The 24,016-nt window shown below is 42.5% G+C and overlaps 1 protein-coding gene and 1 pseudogene across 2 annotated transcripts in view; both read right to left on the reverse strand.

Moving 5' to 3' along the window:
* Positions 1 to 24,016, reverse strand: part of Tek (TEK receptor tyrosine kinase) — a 97,349-nt gene that overhangs the window by 36,252 nt on the left and 37,081 nt on the right. For both annotated transcript variants that reach the window (XM_038334959.2, XM_038334958.2), the window contains exons 3-8: positions 21,630 to 21,740; positions 21,080 to 21,232; positions 16,944 to 17,075; positions 16,367 to 16,507; positions 9,193 to 9,321; positions 5,952 to 6,103 (exon numbers count right to left, since the gene is read on the reverse strand). In XM_038334959.2, the coding sequence (XP_038190887.1) occupies positions 5,952 to 6,103; positions 9,193 to 9,321; positions 16,367 to 16,507; positions 16,944 to 17,075; positions 21,080 to 21,232; positions 21,630 to 21,740 (818 nt within the window). The remainder of the gene's footprint in view (positions 1 to 5,951; positions 6,104 to 9,192; positions 9,322 to 16,366; positions 16,508 to 16,943; positions 17,076 to 21,079; positions 21,233 to 21,629; positions 21,741 to 24,016) is intronic.
* On the reverse strand, positions 13,853 to 15,685 carry LOC119816313 (annotated as a pseudogene).

Below are 24,016 nucleotides of genomic sequence, written 5' to 3' on the forward strand. Positions count from 1 at the left end.
TGTTATGGGTAGAAGACCAAGAAAATGGCTGAATGAGACACTCCAGTGCTGGTCTCTTCACAACAATAAACCCAAAGAACTATTCCTTCTCCAGATTGCCTTCACGGGAGCTGAGGGAGTCAGCTGAGGGAAACCAGTGTCTGGCTTTATCATGAAAATATGAAAAGGGATACTGCTGAAGGTGGGAAGTAAACTGACTTTGAGTTCCCTCAACTCTAAGCAGCACACTGTGGAAAGAGATTCCTCCTACTTGGGTGGGGGAATCAAGTCCAAGGCTTAGACTTGAGCTAGCACCAGGCACATCACAGTGAAACTCAGCGTCAGGCAGAGCCTCATGGCCTCTGCCAGTATGTATTCTGTAAACTAAATTGTTGGACCATTGTTCATCGAGAACTGCCTCTATCACCCAACCTTTGGGTCACAGCAAAGAGCAAGATTGCATCTACTGATGAGCAAGGAAGGAAAGTGAGCATGGGCCCTTGCCTTGGAGCTCAGTGCTAAACAGTGTGACCAGGCACTAGGTGGATCCAACATTCCGTTATCCAGAGATTAGTGCTTAAGAACAGGGCTTCCAGACTTGGCACCCAGTAGGACTGCATGTCCCCTGGTGAAAAAAAAAAAAAAAACTTATGTTTCAGTTGCATCATTTACAGCCAGAGTATGAGCCTCAAACAAATCCTCAAGACTGTGCAGACCCTTGACCTTGACCAACCAGATGCTGGTCCAATTGAACATCTGTCTGCCCAAGCAGCCCAGGGATTTCTTCCACTGCCCGTCCCTTGACCTTGCTGAGCACATTAGACAGTAAGAGTCCTCGCACTGGAGACAGAATTGTGGCTTGGAAATCAAACATGGGGCCTGTCCTGAGGATACTGGCTGCAAACAAAGTCTCCAGGCTTACCCTGGTTGCCAGGTGGGGATCCATGGCTCCAGTTGTTTGGAGTTCTCTTTGGGCCACTATCAGCTCTGAGGGGTTGCAATAAGCTGAGTGCACCCCAGCAGTAGCTAGCCCACAGCAAAGTGTGCCTTGGCTCCACCCCTGGTCTTAGATGGCTCTGGGCTCCCAGGGTGACCCAGCATCACAGCATTGATTGCTATAGAGCAGCCTGCCCTGCTGTTCTCCCGGCCAAGGCATCACAACATAGACTGTGTGCTAAGAAGAAAGAGAGAGGTAGGTGCCAAGGCATTATACAAGATAAGGGGACCTCCACAGTGAGGCTCAGAACCAAAGAGAACCCTTTGGTAACCTAGGCCCAGAAGAACAAACTCCTCATGTTCTCTCTCATATGTGAGTCTCAGCTTCAACTCTTTAGTTCTGTTTGCTTTACATGGAGAACTTACAGAAGCCAGGAAACTAAGAAAAGGAGGGAGGCAGTCGGACACAGGAAAAAGGAAAAGGAAGAGAGAAACTACTGAATGGTAATATTAAAGCAAGAAGGGAGGTGGGAGGATTAGAGAAATGAGCTACAAGGAGAGACAAGGTTAGCTGGGAATAAAGAGAGTATAAAAAAAAGTCCTATATCTTGTTAGTATAGTGGTGAAAAAAATAAAAATAAAATAAAAAAGTCATATAGGAGATGTTGTTTTATTGTAACACACATGAAAAAATTCACAAAACACGACTGAAAGAAGTTGCCCTGCATGACTGGACACCACTGCCCTTGGAAACAGTGGAATATTAACTTAGATCCTACTTCCAAGTATGAAACACCTCCACAGGAGTGAGCCTGGGAGGCCCCAGAAACCCCCAGACAGCACAGTTCTCATCTGTCCTCTCAGCTGACAAGAGGGATCAGAACTAGAGGGATCAGGTCATACTACAGAAGACTCCACACAGCTTGGTTATAAGACACAGAGTGGAGGGCTGACAATGAACTAGAAATTTCCTTCATGCTGGCTCGCATTCAAGACACGGTAGGTGCTGAGTGGGCAGCTGGAAGTATGGGGTAAGGCATTATTGACCTTGCCCAGATGTGAGCCCTGTGGCACAAGGTCCAACCTATCAGCCAAGACACACACACCTGTACAGACGTGGCTTCTCTGTGTTGGTGTTTTTCTCTCCCTATTTCTTTTCTTATATTTATAAACAATAACATTTGAAAACAGACGATTATATAAAAATATCACCAAGCCTCATTGTAACCACAAAGCAAAACTCTATAATAGATAAACAAAAAATAATAAGGAACGATAACATGTCACTGAAGAAAACCACTTTGCTACAAACAAAAAAAAAACAAAGCAAAACAAAAAACACAAGAAAGAAGAGAGAGATCTGTAACAAAGATGGAAAACAAGTAGCAAAATAGTCACTGAAACAGCTCTGTATTTAGGACTTCTGGAGAAGATGGTGAAGTAGAAGCGTCATCATTAAAACTTAGGAAAAGAAAACAGTGTCAAGAATACACAGTAAGATGGAACCAAATGCAGAGATCCACAACCAAGCAGCAGGCCGAGTTCCAGGAACCCAGTTGAAGAGAAGGAGGAAGGAATATTGTGCAAGGGAGGTCAAGGTTGTGATGGAGAAATCTACAGAGACAGCTGAACCAAGCTCACAGAAACTCATGAACTCTAGACTGACAGCTGTAGCTTGAACTAGGCTCTCCATATAAGAATCAGTGGTAAAGCTTGGACAATCTGAGGGGCCCTTGGCAGTAGGACCAGGATGTATCCCTGGTGCATGAGCTAGCTTGTTGAGCCCATTCCCTGTGGTGGGATGCCATGCTCAGCCTTAAAGCAGTGGGGAGAAACTTGGTTCTGACCCAATTTAATCTGCCAGACTTTATTGACTCTCCATGGGAACCCTTACCTGTTGGGAAGAGTAAATGGGGGGGGGTGGCCTGCAGGGAAGGCAAGGGAAGACAGGAGGAGGGGTGGGAGTAAAAACTGTGCTTAGAATGTAAAATAAAATTTTAAAAAATAAATAATTTTTCAAAAAATTTTCTGAATCAAAAAAAGGTACACAGTAAGCCCTCAGTCTGTAAGAGGTGAAGTTTTCTAGTGAACTGCCTAAAGCCAGGGACATCCCTGCAGGAAAGCAAAAGGGAAAGTTTAGCATCAGAGTCCAGCTACAGGTCCTGTCTACTGCCCAGGAGAGAGCTGCAGAAGCTGTGTTTCACACACTGATCTGCAGGACCAGAAGAGACCTGCAGAGGGCTGGAAGAACAGCAAGAAGGACCTACAACCTCCTTCCTATTCCCCTGCTCCTCCCACTTGCAGTACTGTCTGGAACCAGCTACAGCCAGAAGAGTGTGAGAACTTCATCTTTCACCTCAGGGCAGCTCTGCCAACAATGTACTCTAGACATATTCTTTCTATTTCTTCTTTTCCTTCATTTAGTTTCCACTCTTGTACATATGTCACATAACGGTCATGCTTCTGATTATATATTGCTCATTTAGGTTTCAGGCCTGTTTGATGTGGGATTTCCCTCTGTATGCTGTGATTACCATTGATTAATAAAGAAACTGTCTTGGGCCTGAGCAGGGAATAGAGGTAGGTGGGGAAAACTAAGCTGAATGTGGGGAGAAAGGAGGTAGAGTCAAGAGATAAGCCATATAGCTCCGCTGGAGACAGACGCCGGAACTTTAGCCAGTAAGCCACAGCCATGTGGTGATACACAAATTAATATAAATGGGTTAAATTAATATGTAAGAGTTAGCCAATAAAAACCTAGAACTAATGGGCCAAGCGGTGATTTAATTAATACAGTTTCTGTGTGATTATTTCAGGGCTAAGCGGCTGGGAACAAAACAAGTGGCTTCCTCCAACACCTGTTATTGTTTCTCCACATAGCATCCTCTTTGACATTCTTCCTTATTCCCTTCAGCAAGACCTCATGAGCCATGCCCTCCTTATTGCTATGATTTTTTTCTCTTTCTCTCATCCTTATCCTCTATTTTTTCCTTCTTAAACACAGCTTTCCATAGCTTTAACAATCTCTGAAGTCTATGTGTCCTGACAATATCTAACTTTCCCCTCCTAGCTTCTTTATCAACTTGATTTTTTTCTTTTCAAAGTCGATCTAGTTGACTTCTCCTTATCTTTTCTCACCATCCCACTCCTAATATTATTAAATGAAATTCAAATACATCCGTGTTAATCTTGGTTACGTATCCCCAACAGTTATTGAAGTAAAAAGGGGCAGCTATTGTGCATTGGCTAGTATAACATTTGCATAGTGGGAATATCCAGGTGCTGCGGTTGTTCTCACAGTTAGTAACCTGCTCAGAAATAATCTAGAGTTTAAACCAGACACTCTGAAGAGCTATTTTCTACACCTCAATTCTATGACATCCAAGTACCACTTGACTGTTACAAATATTTAAACTGAAGAACACAGCTACTTAAAAAAAAGCCAGAAAATAAAACAAGACAAATTTGTAAATCATAACACAGTAACATAAGAAACGTGAAAATTAAGACAATGTACCTTCTCCAAAATACAACATCACTAATCTTCCAATAATGGCCATCAAGTGGGAGTGAGCTACAAAATTGCAGATAAAGAACTCAAAATAATTGATTATAAGTGTGTTCAAAGACACAAACCAGCAGATGTTGAAACAGTTTTTGATTGAATGAATTTTGATGACTGGTGTGAAAGAGGAATTCAAACAAAGAGATAGGAAAACAGTCTGAAATGCTGGAAATGAAATCAGGGTCAAATCAAAAAAACTGCAGAAAGTCTTAGAAATGGCCTGGGACAAGGAGTGGACAAAATATCTAAAACTGAAGGATGAAGAACTGTAATAACTGAAATCAAACAAAGACAAAGATAAATTATTAAAAAGGTAAAACCAGGAATTCCAATACACTCTGATAAGGCCAAATCAGTGGTTTATAGGCATAGAGAAAGAATCTCATTCTAAAGGCATAGAAAATATTTTCAAAAGAATTATAACAGAATAATTCCCAGAGCTAGGGAAAGAGATGCCAGTTCAGATACAGAAGTCATTTCGGCACCACACAAACAGATCATAAAAGAACCTCCTTGTTCTGTTATAATTAAGAACACTAAATACTTAGGACAAAGAGAGATCATTGAAAGTAGCAAGAGAGAAACACCATGTCTCATATAAAAACAGACCTATTATAATAATAACAGCAGATATTCTACTGAAACTTTAAAAGTTCAGAGAACTTGAAATATTTCAAGTCCAACTACCAACCCAGAAAACTATACTCAACAAAGCTATCTGTCATCAAAGAAAATTTAAACTTTCAACAATAAGAAATAGATTAAAGAAATTTATTACCACTTAGACAATATTACAGAAAATACTTGAATTAACTCTGAATACTGAAGGAATACTGAAAAGAAAAACCTACCCACAAAGTGATAGGCAAGACTCAAAGTCATACTAGAATAATAGTTAATCAAGAGAGAAGAAAAATACCAAACATTACAAAATCAATGAGATGGCATCAATCAATACACACCTTTAAATATTAACTCTGAATATTAATGGTCTCAATTTCCCATTTAAAGAACATGGACTAGTAGATACTATAAAAAAAAAAAAACAATCCAGGAACTACATAGGTTTAAATATCTCTGTGTGGCCCCTAGGCCACACTGTTCTTTTTGATATAGAATTTAGACACATGGAGATAATGTGAGGGCAGGGCCTTGCATGGCCTGGCATGGTCCATAGTTCACCACACACAGCTGGACATTTATAGGACGGGGCTATCCTTGACAGTTTGCACTAACAGCCCCAATGGGATGGCAAATTCTCAACATGGCACCGCAGCGCTGCCCACACAGAGGAAGTCTCAGTGATGCAGCGAGTGGACTCTACACCCCAGGCACATGCCACTTTATCACAGCTGTCAACACACCAGTCAGGGGCGGGTTAAGCCCGAGTAAAACCTAGCTTTCGGAGACAGATGACTGAGTTGAAGCCATCTTAGGATGCTAAGCGGGCATACTGAGGAATGACGCTTACCTGGAGCACTGTCCCATCTGGCTTCACCAGCGTCATTTCTTCACTGGTAGGCAGTGGCCAACCGGAGGCTTTGCAGATGGGGTTAAATTTTCCACTGTTTACTTCTATGTGATCTGGCAAATCCTCTATCTGTGGAGTCATCCTTGGCCTGCCTAAATTAAAAAAAAATACAGATATTAGATACATGTAATCTAATCTTCAACGTAACAGCGATCGCTACTGTAACCACTCACAGTAGCTGAGCTAATCTTGACAAGTCTTACAATCAACAGGAGATGGGTCTATGCACTTGTCTGCAAGAGACACTGCAAGAGATGAAAAGGCTGAGGTGGAGAGGCGCACTCACTGTGAGTGGTACTATCCCTGTTAGGGATCCTGAACCAGGGAAAAGAAACCCAGTGCTACTATTCGCTGCTCTCCGCATCTTGACTCGGGTTCAATGCAATCATCCTCTTCAGCTCCTGCTGCCTCGACCATGCCGTCATCATGGGGACCTACCTTGAACTCTGAGCCGAAAAAAATCTTTTTCTCTTAAATTGCTTTGTCAGAGTAGATTACTACAGCAAGAGGAAAAGAAAGGAAGGAAGGAAGGAAGGAAGGAAGGAAGGAAGGAAGGAAGGAAGGAAGGAAGGAAGGAAGGAAGGACGGAAGGACGAAAGAAAGGAAGAAGCCACTGTGCTCAAGAACTTTACAGCTATTTTGTTTTTATCATTGAGTAGTACACTTGAGGGCACTTCTGTCATCTCCACTTTAGAGAAGAAGGGACTGAACCTCAAAACTCAGCCTCAAGCTCAGGGCTTCCTGAAGCCATGGTGCACATTCTTCTTCCACGGGGCTGTGTTCCCTCAGTGGACTTGGAAGGAAGGGAAAAGCCTCAATATTAAAATGGTCATCATAGCCACACACTCCCCCAGAGCTAGCTTTCAGTCCCCATCTTGCTTTTCAAAGTGTACCATTACAAAATAAGTAAAGAAATAGACAGATAGTAAATGAATGAATGAGTGGATGAACCTCTGGAGACAGCCTCATAACGTTGCCGGTCAACAACATGAGCCTCAGTGTGGAAGTATGAGGGCTCTTTCATTGGCTGGGAAGTCTGTACATGATATGAAATAAGAAGAAAGGAATGGTTTAAATTATACACAATTGCATCACAAAAGTGACAGGAGACAAACTCCGCAAAGCAATCTCTAGCTAGTCAAATAAAAATGGCACTGCCGATGTTGAATGAGAAGAACAATTCCCTGGCATTAACAGAAGACCCCATGTGCCTACTACCTATACTGTGAAGAATTAGTTATCTTTTAATTAAAGTACAGGATCTTTCATAGGAAAAAACCCTCTAATTATCTTAATTAAATACAGAGATGGCTAGCATCGTTGGATTTTGGTTTAAGTTTTGTGTGCCGGTAACTGGACCTTCAATATGGCTGTGTTTTGAGGTGGTGGAAGCCTTCAGAGGTGAGACCTCTGTGCAAGACAACCAGGGTACTGGGGCCATGATCTCAAAAAAAATTAATGTAATTCTTATGGGAGCACAGTTAGTCACTCAAAAGTAGACTAGCACAAAGAGAATAAGTCTGGTCCTTGAATCCCTCTGTCTTCCTGTGGCATCATGTGACCTCACCTGTGGGCAGTCTTGCTGACTTTCTCAGGTATTATGTCACAAGGACAAAAAGCCCAGCCAGCTAGCTGCCCTATTGTGAGCAAAGATAGAGTTGAAAAATGTATTTCTTCCTAAATCACATTTACACTAGTAAAATGTGTTACATGCTTTTTATTTCTGATGCATACAGATGTTTTGCCTGAACATATGTATGCCTGTGGAGGCCAAAAGAAGACAGTGGGTTCCCTAGAACTTGAGTTATGGATGGTTGTGAGCCACCATGTGGGTGCTGGGAACTGAACTTGGGTCCTCAGGAAGAGCAGCCAGTGCTCTTACCTGTTGAGCCATTTCTCCAGGCCCTCATTTCTAATTTCTGACAATCCCTAATAGTAGGTTTCTTTAAATATTAAAAAAAGTACATTTGGGCAGGAATTAGTGAACTTTTTCTATAAAGAGAAATAACATTTTCAGTTGTATGAGCTATGTTCTCTATGGTGATTCAAAACTTGCCAAAGAGCACAGAAGCAGCCGCAATCTGTACATTATAAATGAACAGCTATAGCTGAGCTTAGGTGGAATTTACATACAGTGTGTAGGAAAAGGAATTGAAATGTTCATACACTCAGCGTGGGCACACCTCAAAAAAAGAAAAAAAAAACCCTGGTAAGTGAGTGAAGTATTTCCTCAATTCTCACTCTTCTCCAAGTAGTTTTTGTCCGAGTCCTTCCAAAGTAATTGTTCCCCTGTTATTCAGACCCAGGACAAGTCTGGTTCTCCAGAAGGGATCATAAGAAGCAGCTGAAGATCTCAGCAAGCATTTGGCTTAATTCAGAGTAGAGAGAAACGAAGGTCGAAGGTCATATGAGGATTCTGTGGTGGTTTGAATGAAAATGGCACCCATGGGCCCCGGTGTTTTAGTATTTAGCCCCCACTTGGTGGAATTGAGATAAATTAATCAATATGGTCTTGTTGGAGGAGATGTGTTGCCGAGGATGGTTTTGAAGTTTTAAAAGCCTCTGGGTCATCTCCAGTGTGTACTCTGCTTTCTGCTTCTGTCTCTCTCTGTTTCTCTGTCTGTCTGTCTGTCTGTCTGTCTCTCTCTCTCTCTCTCTGTCTTTCTTAATCTTTCTGTGTGTGTGTGTGTGTGTGTGTGTGTGTGTGTGTGTGTGTGTGTGTCTGCCTACTGCTTGTGGATCAAGATGTGATCTCTTTCCTGCAATTCCAACTACCTATGGCTATGCCTTTACTCAGCCATCAGAAAGAGACTCTAGCCCCCTGGAGTCTCTTTTAATTTAACCATAGGCTAAATTAAACTCCTTTTATAAGTTGTCTTGGCCATGGTGTCTTATCACAGCAATAGGAAAGAAATTAATAAAGATTCTTAGAAAGAATTAGAATGGTGTTTCTTGTTGTTGTCTTATTTTGGTGTATGTGCGTGCATGCGTGAGTGCGTGCGTGCGTGTGAGTGTGTGCGTGCGTGTGAGTGTGTGTGTGTGTGTGTGTGTGTACGTACACATGCGCGCAGCATATAGGAAAAAGCTAGAAGATGTTAGGATGCCAGGGCAGGAACTGCACCAGAAGGGCTCTCCTCAGATACGCCGAGCACCGCCCTGACCACAGGTTACCTTGCTTTACCTTCTTTCTCACACTGCAGCCCTTGCCATCCTTGAGAGCAAAGACATCCTTGGAACCGATCACACCTCTCTGCATTGGTACAACGGCACCTGAGCTTACAGTCTGGTCCATAGTAACCGAGTGGGCATGCTGGAAACAGAGATGTCATAAACCAGCGTTAGCATAGAGGAAGGAAGAAAACTAAGGCTCTCAATGGCTAGTTTTGGTTTCCTTCCATACTATCAACTTCTCTGACTTATAAACAGCAGTGTGTCATTTGTGAGATTTACTGAGATTTAAAGGCTAAGCAGTTTTGCTCCTAGAGAACTCAGTAACTTCTTACCAGGACACTCTTCTAAATACAATATTCAGAAAACCATTACTCTAGATCAGTGGAGAAGGTATGAAGGGCAGAGGAAATGATAGAATTTCCAAAGGGGAATTGAAATTTGGAAGACAGGAATGGTGTGTTTCTCATTTTTCAGCTTTTTGCCTAAGTGTTGGGTATAACCCTATGTGAGACATACTGACACTGTGTGAGAGAATAAAACACAAAAATATCTGTCATCTCACTGACCTGACAAACTGGGGAAGAGAGTTGCAGAAATCAGTAGCTGGAGAGAAAAGGGAAATCAGAAATAGTGAGTTAGAAAGAAAACTCAGCTCTTTGGCTGACCCTTGAACCACACAGGCTCAGCCTAGCGAGAGAAGCCCAGACAAAGTGAACTAACAGAAGAGTTTGACCTGATCACCAGGAGTCACAGCCTGTAGTGTGGTCCTACCTCGGTAGTTGCCTACTAAAATAGAACAAAGCAAAATGAGCATTCCTTCTAAGGGATGTAGCGTACTTCAGAATCCCCACAGTGTAATATTGGGTGCTCGTGGTAAAATTTCAAATTGCTCAACATAAGAAACAATAGAGAACTATGTTCCAATTTTTTTAAAAAAAGAAAAGAAAATCTCAATAGCAACTAACTGCAAGCATCTACTATTAGAAAGAGAAGACACGATTTTTAAATCAAGTATAAATAATTATGCTCAATGAGGTCACAGAAAGAACACCCACGACAATGAGAAATTTCAGCAGAGAAATGTGAAAATACCCCTCAAAAACTACAGTGAGAAAACAGTGATTATTAATTGATTATTAATCTCAACTATCAATTTGACCTAGAACACCTGGAGGATGAGCCGCTCGGGGTGTGCCTGTGAGGGAATGGGCTGATAAGGTGAACTGTGGGTGGAGGACCAGCCAGTTGTGGGAGGCCCTGTCCAAGGAGCTGGGATCCCAGGACATAAAAAGGATCAAGCGTGCTGAGCAACGGCATCATGACTCTCTGCCTTCTGACTGTGCGTGTCATGTGACCTGCTGCGGCAAGCTCCTGCTACCTTGATGTCCCCACCACACGGAAGGTGCTCTTGAATTATAAGCCAGAACAAACCCTTTATTTTTTAAGTTGCTTTTTTAGGGTATTTTTTTAAACAGCTATAGAAAAGCAACTAAGACAATTCCTGTATCTAAACTACAAGAAAGCTACGCGAACTCAGAAACAGTGGAGATGGAAAAAGAAAACATCAAATTTGAAGCTATATCCACAGACATTCAACCTGAAGAAAAGGAAGAAAGGGACGGAAGCAATGATCAGTGCCCTTGGAACAATAGCTAAGGTGAAACTCCTTCGAGTGGAAAGAGCACTGTAGAAAAAACATTGCAGAAACTGTGCTGTAGGACTGGATTCAGTGGCTCTCAACCTTCCTCATGCTGTGACCCTTTAACATAGTTCCTTATGTTATGGTTTCTCCCAGCCATAAAATTATTTCGTTGCTACTTCATAACTGTAATTTTACTACTATTAGGAAATGTAATGTAAACATCTAATATGTAGGTTATCTGAGATGTGACCCCCAAAGGGATCACAACCCACAGGTTGAGAATCATTGGGTTAGATGTCTCAGTGGGCAAAGGCACTTGCTGCTAAGACTGACAGCTATAATCTGACCCCCGGGCCCACGTGGTAAAAAGAGAGAGTTGACTCTCGGAAGTTTCTCTCTGATGTCTACGTGTAGGCATGCTCACATTCACACACATACACATATACAAAATAAACAGCTTTAAAAAACAGAAATAGTGCTTTAGGTTCCCCCAATCTGTTGACATCTGATACTTCAGGAAACACAAGGAGGGGCAAATATTAAGAAAAATATCTGTTAAACTACTAAAAACTACAATAAGAGAATTTGTGATGCTATTGGCTGTCTTGCCTTGTCCCTTATTTTCTCCTCACAACAGAGTATTTCTGCCCTTGTTTGCACTTCTGAACTTCGCAAGCTCCTTCAAGGGGAGCAGGAACTAGACATTTCCTGTGAGGACCGTATTTCCTCAGACAACAATGGTAGACCATGATTGGCTTCTGCTGGAGAGCTGGTCTTATTTTGATCAACGATAGCATTACTTTTACTTGTCAACTGATTTAAAAGCAATATTGTCCCTTGGGTTTTTCCTGGTGGGTAGTTTTAACATGACAATGTGTTCAAGGAGCCAAGAGGCAGCTTGCATTTTCAGCTCAGTCAGCACAATCTATATCAAAGTTCCAATGGTATATTTTCACGGGAACAAAAGAACTTCTTAGAAGATGCATAGATGACCAGTATGTACATGGAAACACGTTTGACAACACTGGTCATCAGGGAAAGGTAAGTGATTCAACTCATCATGCACATGGCCCTGGTGTGATCACTGGCAGCCCACAGTCAGACAATTTCAAGAAAACACAAATTAGAATCTCAGTGCAACATGATCTTGTATCTGTTAAAATGGCTGTTATCGATATGACAAAAGTTAGCAAATGTGGGTGATATAAAGAAAAGAACACTCACACACTCTGGACAGGCATGTAACTATCAAAAAAATACATGGAAGCTCCCTTAAAACAAGCAAATAATTACACAATTACCATACAATACAGAAATTCTACAAATAAAATGATTGTGTGTGTGCATGTGTGCATGTGTATACGTGTATGAGAGAGAAAACCTCACAAGGGAAGGAAATTCTATGACTAATTTTGACAGCATGGGTGCATCTGAAGCACATCATCCAAGCTGAATGAGCCAGGCAGAAAAGGACAGATATTGTATGTTCTTTCTTGGAGATGGAATCTAAAGAAACAGAAGCATGGGACAGTGGTTTCCAGGGATCAATGGTGGAAGTGGGGAGATGTTAGACAAGGGTACAAAGTTTTAGTTGTGCAGTTTGAGTACCTTCTTAGAGATGTGGTGTTGCAAGTCCAGGCAGGTATATAGCATTGTGTACCTCAAATTTGGTGAACCTAGATCTCAAGGGTGCTCATACACACAAAGAGGAGTCTGAGATAATGGATTTGTGAATGAATTTGGCAGTAGCAATCATTAGTTCTTGAGTAAGGGCAACGAAGTTAACAGGAGTTAACTTTACTTTTGAACCTTAAATCTTTTTTTTTTTTTTATTTTCAGCAATTTTATTTTTTTTGGAAAAGCAGCAAATCAACATGACAACTCAAGCCTAATCTAAATGGGCACCTGACAGAGAAGCCCATCTTTGTGTGGAGTGGAAAAGGTTTTCAAAATAGCCCATCAGGTCCACGATCTCCACACACCCAAACAAACAACCACTATAGTAAGCCTTGTGTGAAGTGACTCACAGGGAGCTGAGGAGTCACTGCAGGGAAATAAATCTGGAGGCAGCAGCAGGAGTCTTGGGTAGTAAGACAATCGGTTGAATCAAGTTGAAAAGTTGAAATTGCGGTAAGAAACTGGGTGAAGACGGGGAGATGGGGTAAGAGAGAGAGTCTGTAAGCCAACTGACCCAAGAGCAACTGAGATATCTCTAACTTTTCAGTCGAGACCAGGCATATTAAATCTCCATTTCTTTAAAAGAAGGCAATTAAATCTTACAATTCCAACAGCCCACAAACCACATAAAAATACTGTAAAAAGGAATCAAAACTATGTGCAGAGCTCCACCCCATCTCATTTTCTGCACCCCAAGGAAAATAAAGGCATCCATATGACTATCACAGATGAAAACAAAATGCATGTCACTGGAATCCATTTTTCCCCACTGAGGTATAAAATCTATGTAGAAATCCGATACTATAACAAATTGTACTTCTCATAACTCTGTTTTAATTTCCCTTAAACGCTTCTTGATATAATTTTTATTGTTGTAAAAATGTTGTCATGATTCTGAACCTGGCTCCAGTTCCTTTCCACTTTTCTATCAATATTTAATATTCCAGCTACTGGTTCTAATCAGGAGATCTCGTCTTCACAAGGCACATTCAGCAGACATGGCTGACGTGCACAACAGCTGTGGAAGGTGTATCTATCCAGAGAGCTCATTCCGCGCCTGTTTGGGATCGGAAGGCCACTCGCCACTGTGCAAGACTCTTCCGTCCTTGTAAACATCAGTGTGAGCAGTCTCATTACTTTGCAGTCTCGCATGCTGGGACAGGAAAGCTGGTTCACAGCAAGTGAAAGGCGAGAGGCATCTGAGTCTTTAAGGCAGATTAACCTTACATCCCACAGAAGAGGGAAACACTTCGCCTTTTTGCCACTGAAGAATGTGGCAGAAACGTATGCTGAGGTAGCCCTGTTAATCCTTACTTTTATTCTTTTTGTTGTTATTGCTGTAAATTTGGTCTCAGAATATTTCTGGAAGGGTGATGTTTCAAAGAAGCCACTGCTGGGGCCAGCTTCCAGCGCAGTCTCTAATGCCGGGCACCTGACAGTCCTCTTCCAGGGCTTTATCCGGGCACTGGCTACTGTTCTCATGCTGCAGGGTTAATTTCACTGGGTCAGACTCCCAGAGCTGGTTGCCTTTAGGAGGTGGCATTTGAGCATGGTAACTGGGCCGTTAAGTTTGGAAACGTCCAAGCAAAGGTCATCTGTTCTAATTTCTTTGTTGGCAGTAGAAGAGAAAACCTGGTTACCTTCCATGCCGTGACAATTGAAAGTTCAACCTTTTCATTCTCTTTTCTAGCCATGTTATGCAGACATTGGTTTGTTTCCACATTTTGTATCTCTCCCAATGAGAAAGAGTGATGTGGAATTTGAGAATCAGGGTAAATATTTTCTAGGTAACAAGAGAAAGGTCTGCCTTGTGGTTTATGCCCCAGACCAAGTCTTGATAAAATATCTCTAGAATCTACCTTTGTAACTCCTGGAGAAATTATGTAGAAGAAATTCTTGAATTCATCCATCCATACTTCTGCAAGCTGTCTGCTATTTTTATTAATAATCTGCCCTGTCCCCCCTGGAAACCTGTAAGGTGTTGCTTTGCAAAACACATGACCAACGTGGGAACAAGTCACAATTTCCAAAGTTCCTCCATATTGCCAAATCCTAAATGAAATTTTTAGGTTTTCTCCTCTCCAAATATTCATTCCAGCATCATTTGTTCCAATTTCCTGAAAGTAATCTCTGTCTATTGAAAAGGGGCCTCCAGCCATTGTTGGTACTCTGACAGGAAGATTCTGGTCATCTTTCCTTCTGTCCATTTCTCTTTGGGGAATGGGATATCAACGAAAATTGAGCTCCCAGCTGAATCTACCATAGGTCATGACAGAGCCTGCCATGTGCTCGAAAGCATCATCACATCAATGATTGGACACACCCCTGTTCTGTCATGTTTGATCCTGGCTAAGAGAGGCTCCAGCCACCCTGCTGTACACTCTCAGTGTGCATCTAAGGTAATCACTTGGCCGTTGGACACAGCAGCACCTTTTAATCTATCGCTGATCAATCCAGAATATTGTTCCAGTTGGATTACATGAACTGGCACCTTGAGTTTTTTTTCACATAACTCTCTAGAGATCCTTTCAAAAAGTCTCTTTCCCTGGCATCATCTACAAGAACCATCTCTTCCATCATGTGTCTTGGTGAGCAATTAATGATACTATGGACTGCTGGAAGAAGTGGGTTTGCTTCATGCCTCATTGTGGAAAACAATCGCCATGCTTGTTATAGGGAGGTTATCTGGATATCCCTTTGTTTTACACCCCTCTTACTGCACATCTGGTAAAGATCTGTTGAGTGCAACCATCTCACTTGCCATTAAATTGAACAGATTGGCTTCACACATCTCTTTCATCTTTTCTTGATCCTCTTTAGGAATGATGACTGGTTTCCCCATTTCTCCAGGACCTTCATGAGGCTTCTGCCCTGGCTTTAGAACATCCCCAGCAGGAAGTCCTCCTCCTTCTGCACTGGCTCTAGAACATCCTCAGCAGGAAGTCCTCCCTACTTTTTCCCACCACTCCTGTTGCACTCACTGAAGTACAGCAGCAGGAACATATCCAAAAGTACCCAAATTAAAGAGGGGACTAGAATCATCTTGCAACATGCAAATTTTCTGATGGTACTTTAAGTCAAACGGAAAAATTTAATACACACTCACAAATATGAAAATTATTTCAATTTGGTTTCATCAGAAATCATGGTCATACCCCAAAAGAGGCTTTTCAAATGAATTCATATCACAAATCCATATTTTACACCATCTCCACAGTGACGGGCAGTGGCGGCAGTGGTGGCGCCGACACTCCTCTCGGGCCGGGCCACCATCTGCCTCTGAACCTTAAATCTTATCTGGCCTGGTGGTGGTGGCACACACTTTTAATGCCAGCACTCAGGAGACAGAGGCAGTTGGATTTCTGTGAGTTCAAGGCCAGTATGGTTTAAAAATGCTAGTTCCAGGACAAGCTCCAAAGCTACAAAGAAACCCTATCTCAAAAATCAAAACAAAACAAAATCTCATCTGGATCTGTCCTAAAGCCTGATTTTACAGTGTAAATCAAATAAAATAAAACTTTCCTTAATCTTTCTATGCAAAGCATGGTCTAAAACCCAAGAGCAACATAATTGCCTAGATACTGATACTAATGCCAACCCTTGCACCCCAGTCCAGAACCATGCAAGTTAGAATCTGTGTTTTAACAAGATTCCTAGGTGATGGGCACAAGAAACACCTACTCCCAGGTCCAGAGTCTCACTGTCCAAATAAAGTCTTTTTCTTGAAAATGCCAGGGATTGCAGTTCCTGCACCCAGGAGTAAGTAAATAACCAAGCAATGCTCCTATTTGGTGATGTCTGCTAGCTGCATGCCCTCCCTGCACCAGCTGCAGCTTTTCCTGTTCCCAGGGTAAGTGGGACCTACCTTCATTGCACTGCAGCCCCCTCCAGCCTGTGGCACAGGAACACCCATACGGGTCTGGGAGACAGAACACGTAAGACTTGCATCCTTCCGGTCCACTACACCTCTCTTTGCAGGTCCTGCCAAATGTGTGTGGCTCACAAGCTGTGGGAGAAGAAGACACAAAGACTGACTCAGAGTCAAACTGCAACCCCTTGAATCGCTGGACTCTACTTTCAAAGTCTGTCCTGGAGCGGGAGATTCCAGTCTGTGTGCTGGTGGGGGCCGGGATGAGCCTGCCATCACGGTCCACTTCACAAAAAAGGAAACTGTGTCACAGAGAGGGGCTCAGGGCCAGCACCGTTTCCCAGGTCAGGAACCTTCGCTTTGACTGTAGCACCACAGCTTGGTGTGTTCTGTTATGAGCTTCCAGTGGCCTGCAGTAAGTAACTTTTAGAAAAAGTATCTAATCCACAAAGATGGCACCATAGACCTAAGGAAAGCCACTTAGCCCCTTCTCATCTCTGTCCGGACTTTAAACTCCATTCGGTAATGACGGGTCTTTCAAGCCATGGTTTAGTCACCACGTACATTCCCTTACCTTTCTCACATGTCCTCCCCATAAACCCAGGAGGGCAGATGCACTCCCCAGTATCCTCATGGCAGACACCATTGTTCATGCATTTAGTACAGGGGCGGTTGCAGTTGGGCCCCCACTTCTGAGCTTCGCATCCTGTGGTTAAGAAAGACATGGGGGTGGGATGTTAACGTGTTCACTCAGCACACTGTTACTGAACAGCTGACACATGACAGTCATTTCCGTGGGCAATGGGGAACGGAGAGGAAATACAGTCTCTACACGCAGAAAGCTCATACTGTAACATGGGAAAAAGAGTTAAACAGTAAATAACAACAGAAGCAGAGACAAGGAGTACCAAATCCTGCCTTGCTGATAGAAAGGGGCATCAAGGAAGACTTTCTGTGGGAGTGGGATGTGTACTGGGTGTGCAGGACCACAAAAACGGCAAGAAAGAGGAGACTAGAGGATGTGTTCCAGGCAGAGGCGCTGTGAGGAAAGGAACTTCGGCATGTCCATGGGATGGTCCAAGACTGAAGCATTTCTAATACGGATCAATGGCATCTCAACCACCAAGGAACCTGGCGGGAATCCAAACTTTAGACTCACAACATGGGAATGAAAAACTCTCGTGCCAGGAAGTTAAACCCAGCAAGCCTGCACACTGAGTCTACATGGAGTAGATGAAGGAAGGCTAAGGCCAAGAAAAAGAAATAGCCAGGTCCACACAGTCTTTCAGGGGGAAGCTATATAAGGAACAAGTGAAGGAAAACACGAAGACAGGCAAACGCGACTCAAGGGGGTAAAACTGCTCCTAGATTCATTTTCCATGATTTCTTCCAATACTTGGTAATTTTAGATTGTGGATTAGACTCAAGAATAACTTCAAACATACAGAAACATTGGGAGCGCTAGTACAGCCCTCTGTGGTTGAAAACTTAGTTTCAGTTTTCATCAATAGCTCAGTAGTTCATGTAGGGAACTAGTATCACTGTCCCCAGGCACTAATCTCACAGCTTGGATACATGCCTGCGGCTGATGTAAGCTCCAAACCTCTTTGGCAAGAACTCCTGGCTATCAGTATTTTCTCTAAAGCAATCAGGAAGACTATCAACACCCACCACTTCTTAGAGCTTTCCACATAATAGATAAAATTACAGATGGCTGAACGCTAACAGCTAGGTTCCCTGGCCTACAATAGGAGAAAGGAACCGACATGAATAGTGAGAGGCGCTTACACATGGTAACCAGAATGGCAGACGATGTAAGTGGAACAGGCTCTTCCCGCAGGAGACTGCGTTCCCCAGCCGAGTGTGTCTACCTGTAGCTGAAGCCCAGTTTCATTCCCAATCCCAGGACGGAGAAAAGACTAACTCTAGGGGATAACAGGGTGATCTCTTGGGTTGGAGAAACTAAGAGTTTGTTAGTAACCAAATAATATCCGCTTACGTGACTGTTTTTATTTCAAGCTTTGTGATTCTCTATTTAAGAAATCATGTATTCGTGGCACACAAAGGGAAAAAACTATGTTTTAAGAAATCTTTTGTCAAGGAGAAAATTTATGCTGACATCTATAAATACCACCAGTGGGATTCCTAAGACAAAATGTTAAATGTTTATATGCTTGAGTTCACACAGACGAGATGCTTTGTGGTTATGGGAAAGGAAACAATGCCTCCAGCTTCCCTCCTAAACACCAAACTAGTCACTTTGTGGGTTACTGTTAAATAGGGTGATCATAGCTTCCTTTGAATGTTTCTAGACACTAGCAGTACTTCTCAAGTAGCTTCATTAAAGATGCTAGCACAGAGCCATGACATATACGCCAACCAGAAAACAGTATGGAGATTAAAGTGGGATCTTTTGCTTTATGAGAAAAGACCAGCTAAGCTCCAAATTCTAATCCCTACTCATGTTTTGACATTTTACAAAAAGCTGTAAACGAGACATGGTGGCTCAGGTCTGTGAGTCTAGCACCTGGGAGTCTGAACTAGGAGACTCTCAGGGGACCATCTTACAAAAAAAAAAAAAAAACCAAACATTTAAAACGTTTTTACAGATGACAATGTAGTATATTAAGAAATAAAAATTTTGTTCCTATATTTAGTTCCTGGTACCCTGTTTCAAAAACCTTCAAAGTGATGGACATCTTTGTATGCTAATGAGATTATTCTTGTATGCTAATTATGGTGGTGACGCTGCCCTCAACTAACATTATGACACCAGAAACATCAAGGCTTGACTAGAGAGTTGGGACATTAGTCCCACCTGTAATCTCTAGGAGGGACTAAGGGCTGAAGTTTGGGTAATGATTTGTACAAAATTGAGAGAGCTTCTGAATTAGATGGTTCCTGCAGAGTGCCTGGAGGGGCTACCTCTCCCGTCCCTGCACCTTGACCCATGTATCTCTGCCCAATGGCCATTAATCCGAATCCTCTGTAGTATTCTCTATAATAAACCTGAATTATTTCCCTGAGTTCTGAGAGATGGTCTAGCAATTCACCAAAACAGAGAGAAACTAGAGAAACCATGATTTACAACTATCCAGTCAGGAGCACGGGCACGACCTGTGCTTTTCAGCTTACAGCTACACCCTTCTCTGTGGGATCTGACAGTCTCTCAAGGCAGAATCAGAACAGAGTTGCAGGTGACATCTTCTGAGGATTTTCTCGGTGTTGGTGGTACTCACTCACTTGTGCCAGAAATCATACATTCAGGTGAGAGTTACGAGTAGGAAGCCCTTCTGGTTTTCCCATTCTCAAGCAGACATTCACCAGTTTAATGTCTGGTCCAAGGCAACACACCCATTTGTCCCAGATTCTGAGGCCTCGAGTAGATAGCATTTTATCCGAAAAGAACTATCTTTAAAAACGAATGCAAATTGCTCCTTTGCCATCTGAGCTCTCCTGTGTAGTGGAATAAAGGGAACTGGGGGAAAGGTCAAGAAGAAGTAGCAGAAAAGCTAGACATCAAAAGCTGGATCCTGCAGGTTTACTAACATCCTGTATCATGCTTCAAAGATTGTCTTTACATGAGCACTGCACAAGAAACCAGTTGGGGGAACATGAGCAGGTTTCTCTTGAGTCAAATTCAAATTATCCCAACTACAAAATACTTTACTTTATATCTCTTGAGGTGTCATGGCATAGGGTATAAATGAGGTGAGCCACACTTTCCATATTTCTTCTATTATACTGTAATGCTGACTTATCTAATTATTTACATACCTGCTCTGACTGGGAATTACCCAAGGGATAGGGGTTTATTGTGTTATACTCTGTCTTTAACACCAACACAATGCCTTTCAATACAGTTATCATTGCACTTTATTGAATGAATGAATGATGAACGAACACAAGGCAAAGCAAAATAAATCATCTCCATGAATGAGAGAATTCCATCATCAGAGAAATAACAGTGACTTAGACCCAAAGACCTGAGTGATTAAAAGCACAGATCACTTGGCAGGACTGAGGGGAAATTCAAGTCTCTTGCTTTCTATAAATCAATTTCTCCATAAAAAATTACTGTTTCTGGCACCCTCTACCTTGATGATGATTATATCACGGTGAACAGGAAAGTCCCCTAGTTCTGACTCTCGCAGTCTTCAAATCGAAAACTAAAGATCACATTAGAGAGTTAAATGATCTAACATCCAAGGGACTTGGAGGAAATGATTGCCTAGAAGCCCAGGTGGCTCAACAGTCACATTATAGGACCCAGTGAGACCATCCTCCTCAGTGCAACGCCCCATTCTAGTGGGAATGGTCCTGCAATACTGTCCTGACTTCTGTTTTATGCCTCTACTCTTGCCTGTGGCCCCCTGGTTCAGGCTGGTAGACATCTATTTAGACCATGCTAATTCTTTCTATTGGGAATATAAGACCCAGAGGTAAAGCAATTTAGACCCAAGCTGTGGTAACAGCAAACTCCTAGATGAAAAGCTTAGTCCAACTCCACTATCTCTGAACCCCACATCTTCGCTAGAGTCTATTTTTTCTGTAACTTGGTTGTTAGCCTCTGCGCCAAATTCCGCAGAGTCCATGGTATGCTGCCTATGCCTCCCTTTTGCTTCTGTAGCAACTGTCAGTTTCCAGAACTCGCAACCACAAATCCTAACAGCTACACCAGTACAGAGCGGCGGCATCTCCATCACTTACTCCGGACTATCAGCCTGGTGAAGGCCGAGGTGAACAGGTTTCCTCCTATGTACCTGGCCGAGTACACACCAGCATCCTGGGGTTGAGCGTGAGGCAGGTTCACTTCTAAAATCTCAGGTACTTCATGCCGGGGCACTGAATGGATGAAGGAGCCTGGCAAAGGAGAGAAGTGGAGGAAAACAAGCTGTGCTGAAATGCTCCTGTTTGTCCTTGCAATCAAACAGCCTCTCAATGAGACAGCCTCACATCTCACCTGGGTAGATTTGAGACTTCACTTCTTCTATCAGTCAGCTTTTAGTGCATGCACCCACAGGCAATATGTGCATGCGTGCATGCACGTGGACATTTGAATCCCTATCTCCATTGGCTCAATTAAAGAACCAAACACACTGTCTAAGAGGGCTTCTGTCATAGGCAAAATTTGACAAGGTTGAATCACAGCAACTTTTTAGGCAACTACCATTGAAATTGCACTATGACAATGTCTAATGGATTAGGGGTTACCCAGGGTCTCGTACCACAGAAATGGAAGGGGATGAAACAGACTCACCATTTTTATAGATCACTGCATCTTCTTCTTTAATTAACACCTTTCGGAAAGATATGTTCACATTGTCTCCCCTGTCCACAGTCATAGTTAAGGTGGCAGGTAGGAAGGAAGCTTTGAAAAGAGAAAGACAATGAATAAATAAACACATACACACAAAAATGAGTTCCTACATTTTCCTCTGGAACTAAAAAACACCGAAGTCCAGAGGCTGAGACCCAGCACATGGCATGCATTACCTGGCTTTTCCGATATGAAGAACAGGAGTAGATAATAGACTGTATGAGCCTTTTGAAGAATCGAATGAAAGGAAGGCCCCTTTCCTTTATAAAATACAAATATATACACACAATATACATATGACAATTTTATCATGAAAATTACTGGGAACGTAGGGATTTGATGATTGAAATCTGCTATTATACTGTATCCTATAGTGTAATAGATCCGAAGTGGCAACTTCAGTGTTGGCTCACAACCATCTGTAATGAGGTCTGGTGCCCTCTTCTGGCCTGCGGACATATACACAGACAGAATATCGTCTACATAATAAATAAATAAAAAAAATAAATATTAAAAAAAGAAACTAATTTTGCAGTACTTATATTGGAAAAGTATTTTTAATGCCAAAAAATTTACGGATCAAGATAGTCTTTATATGATGATTAGGAGCCATCTAGTGAAATCTTATCAGGAAATCTCACTCACACGGCTTGCCCACAGAATAACATTAGTCCTTCGAAACCCATAAAACAAGACGCTAACAGTAAAAGGGAGAAACCGACAAGTCATCAAGCCCCACACACTACCAAGCAAAAGTACAGATGGCTTGAAGAATACTATTAAAGGTCTTCAGATATTCCTGGAACCCTATCCCCAATTATATGAATGTTACAAAGCACAGCCCCAAAAATAGAGTTTTCTGGTCAGAATACACCCAAATCAGAAATCAACAGCAGAATATTCTACCCTTGATGGCAAAATCACAAGATTCCTATAGAATTTCAACCCAGGACCAAGTATTGAAATCAGAGCTCTGTTAAGGACTTCGTGGCCTGGTTAGTATCTTTCATTCTTGTTTTGCCTATGCCTTTTGCATGGGGGCTAGCTTGAGAGACCCGCTAGCTCAGACAGCACCTTGGGAAGGGAGGAAAGGCCTCTGAACCACGCTGAGAAGACTTTGGTGATCTGCTTATTTTGGGGCTATATGCAGCGGCTGTTAATGGAAGAGTTCCCTGCCAGGTCTCCCCTGGACAGCCAGGAAAGTGAAGTCTTCCATGTATTTGATGTCCAGGGCAAACGTGAAGGCAACAAGGTATAGGTTAGAAGGAGGTGCTGGCACTGGAAACAGATGGCCTTGGGCCTGAATCCAGCCTCTGGCTCTCACCAAGTCATTTCACCTCTGCAGCTTTCTCATCTAGAGTTCAGAAAGAAAATCTTCCATGAAGGCTGTTATGAACATAAAGCAGTAGAAGCCAAGCCTCAAGGCACTCATGGTGTCCTTGCCAAATATCAGTAGATGACATCCCTGGTGAATTTGTAATACGGGTGTGAGCGGCAGGAACTGAGATGGATCACCATGTGGAGAGGGCAGGCAGGGACAGAGGACATTGATATAGAGGGCAGACTTTAGAGTGCTCGTTCTCATGTTGACAATTTGGCCACCCTAACACACAAAGCTCTTCCTGACTGGGAGAGGCTCCTGTGAGAACTTTTCTGATCATTTCATCTTGGTGACTTTCCCTGCAGTTTGTTTATATTTTCTCCCCTTTGTGTGGAGATTGTTTAGCTGAGCGTGGGACTTCTCCCTGGGCATTGTATTCGGAAAGGAACTCAGATTCCTCCTCAGGCTTGACTCCAATGTAGCTTTTTCCCTCTACTCTGTGGCTTTTTATTATTTCAGACTCGGTCTCACAGCTCGCTGTTTTCTTAGGGGCACCTTCACCCTGAAGGTCTGTGGCTGCCATCGGCAGGAATGTCTCTAAGCTGGTCATTCTTTGCCATGTACTAGCAATGGAGTCAAGTTGCATGCTCAACTTCAGGCTTCTTACGGTATGAAAGCTTGTTATATATTCAGTGTGCATTTACCAAAGCCTTATGACTTGCCTGGATCATAACAAGCACCATTTGATAGAGCTATGAACCAAACACTGTTCTAAACACAAGAGTTTACTTTTTCATAATATCCCTATGATATAAGCACTGCCATTATCCCCATTTTACAAATGAGAAGACTGAGGTACAGAGAGTTTAAGTAACTGGCTCGAGGTCACACAGCAATTCCAGGAAAGCCAGGTTTTTGTTAAAATTAGGGAGCTCACGGGTTATATATCAGTGTTATGTTCATAGGACTTCCAAGGCCAACTGCTTCATTTTATAAATGAGATTGC

This window comes from Arvicola amphibius, chromosome 6 (assembly GCF_903992535.2).
Source record: "Arvicola amphibius chromosome 6, mArvAmp1.2, whole genome shotgun sequence".
In the NCBI taxonomy this organism is placed as follows: domain Eukaryota; kingdom Metazoa; phylum Chordata; class Mammalia; order Rodentia; family Cricetidae; genus Arvicola; species Arvicola amphibius.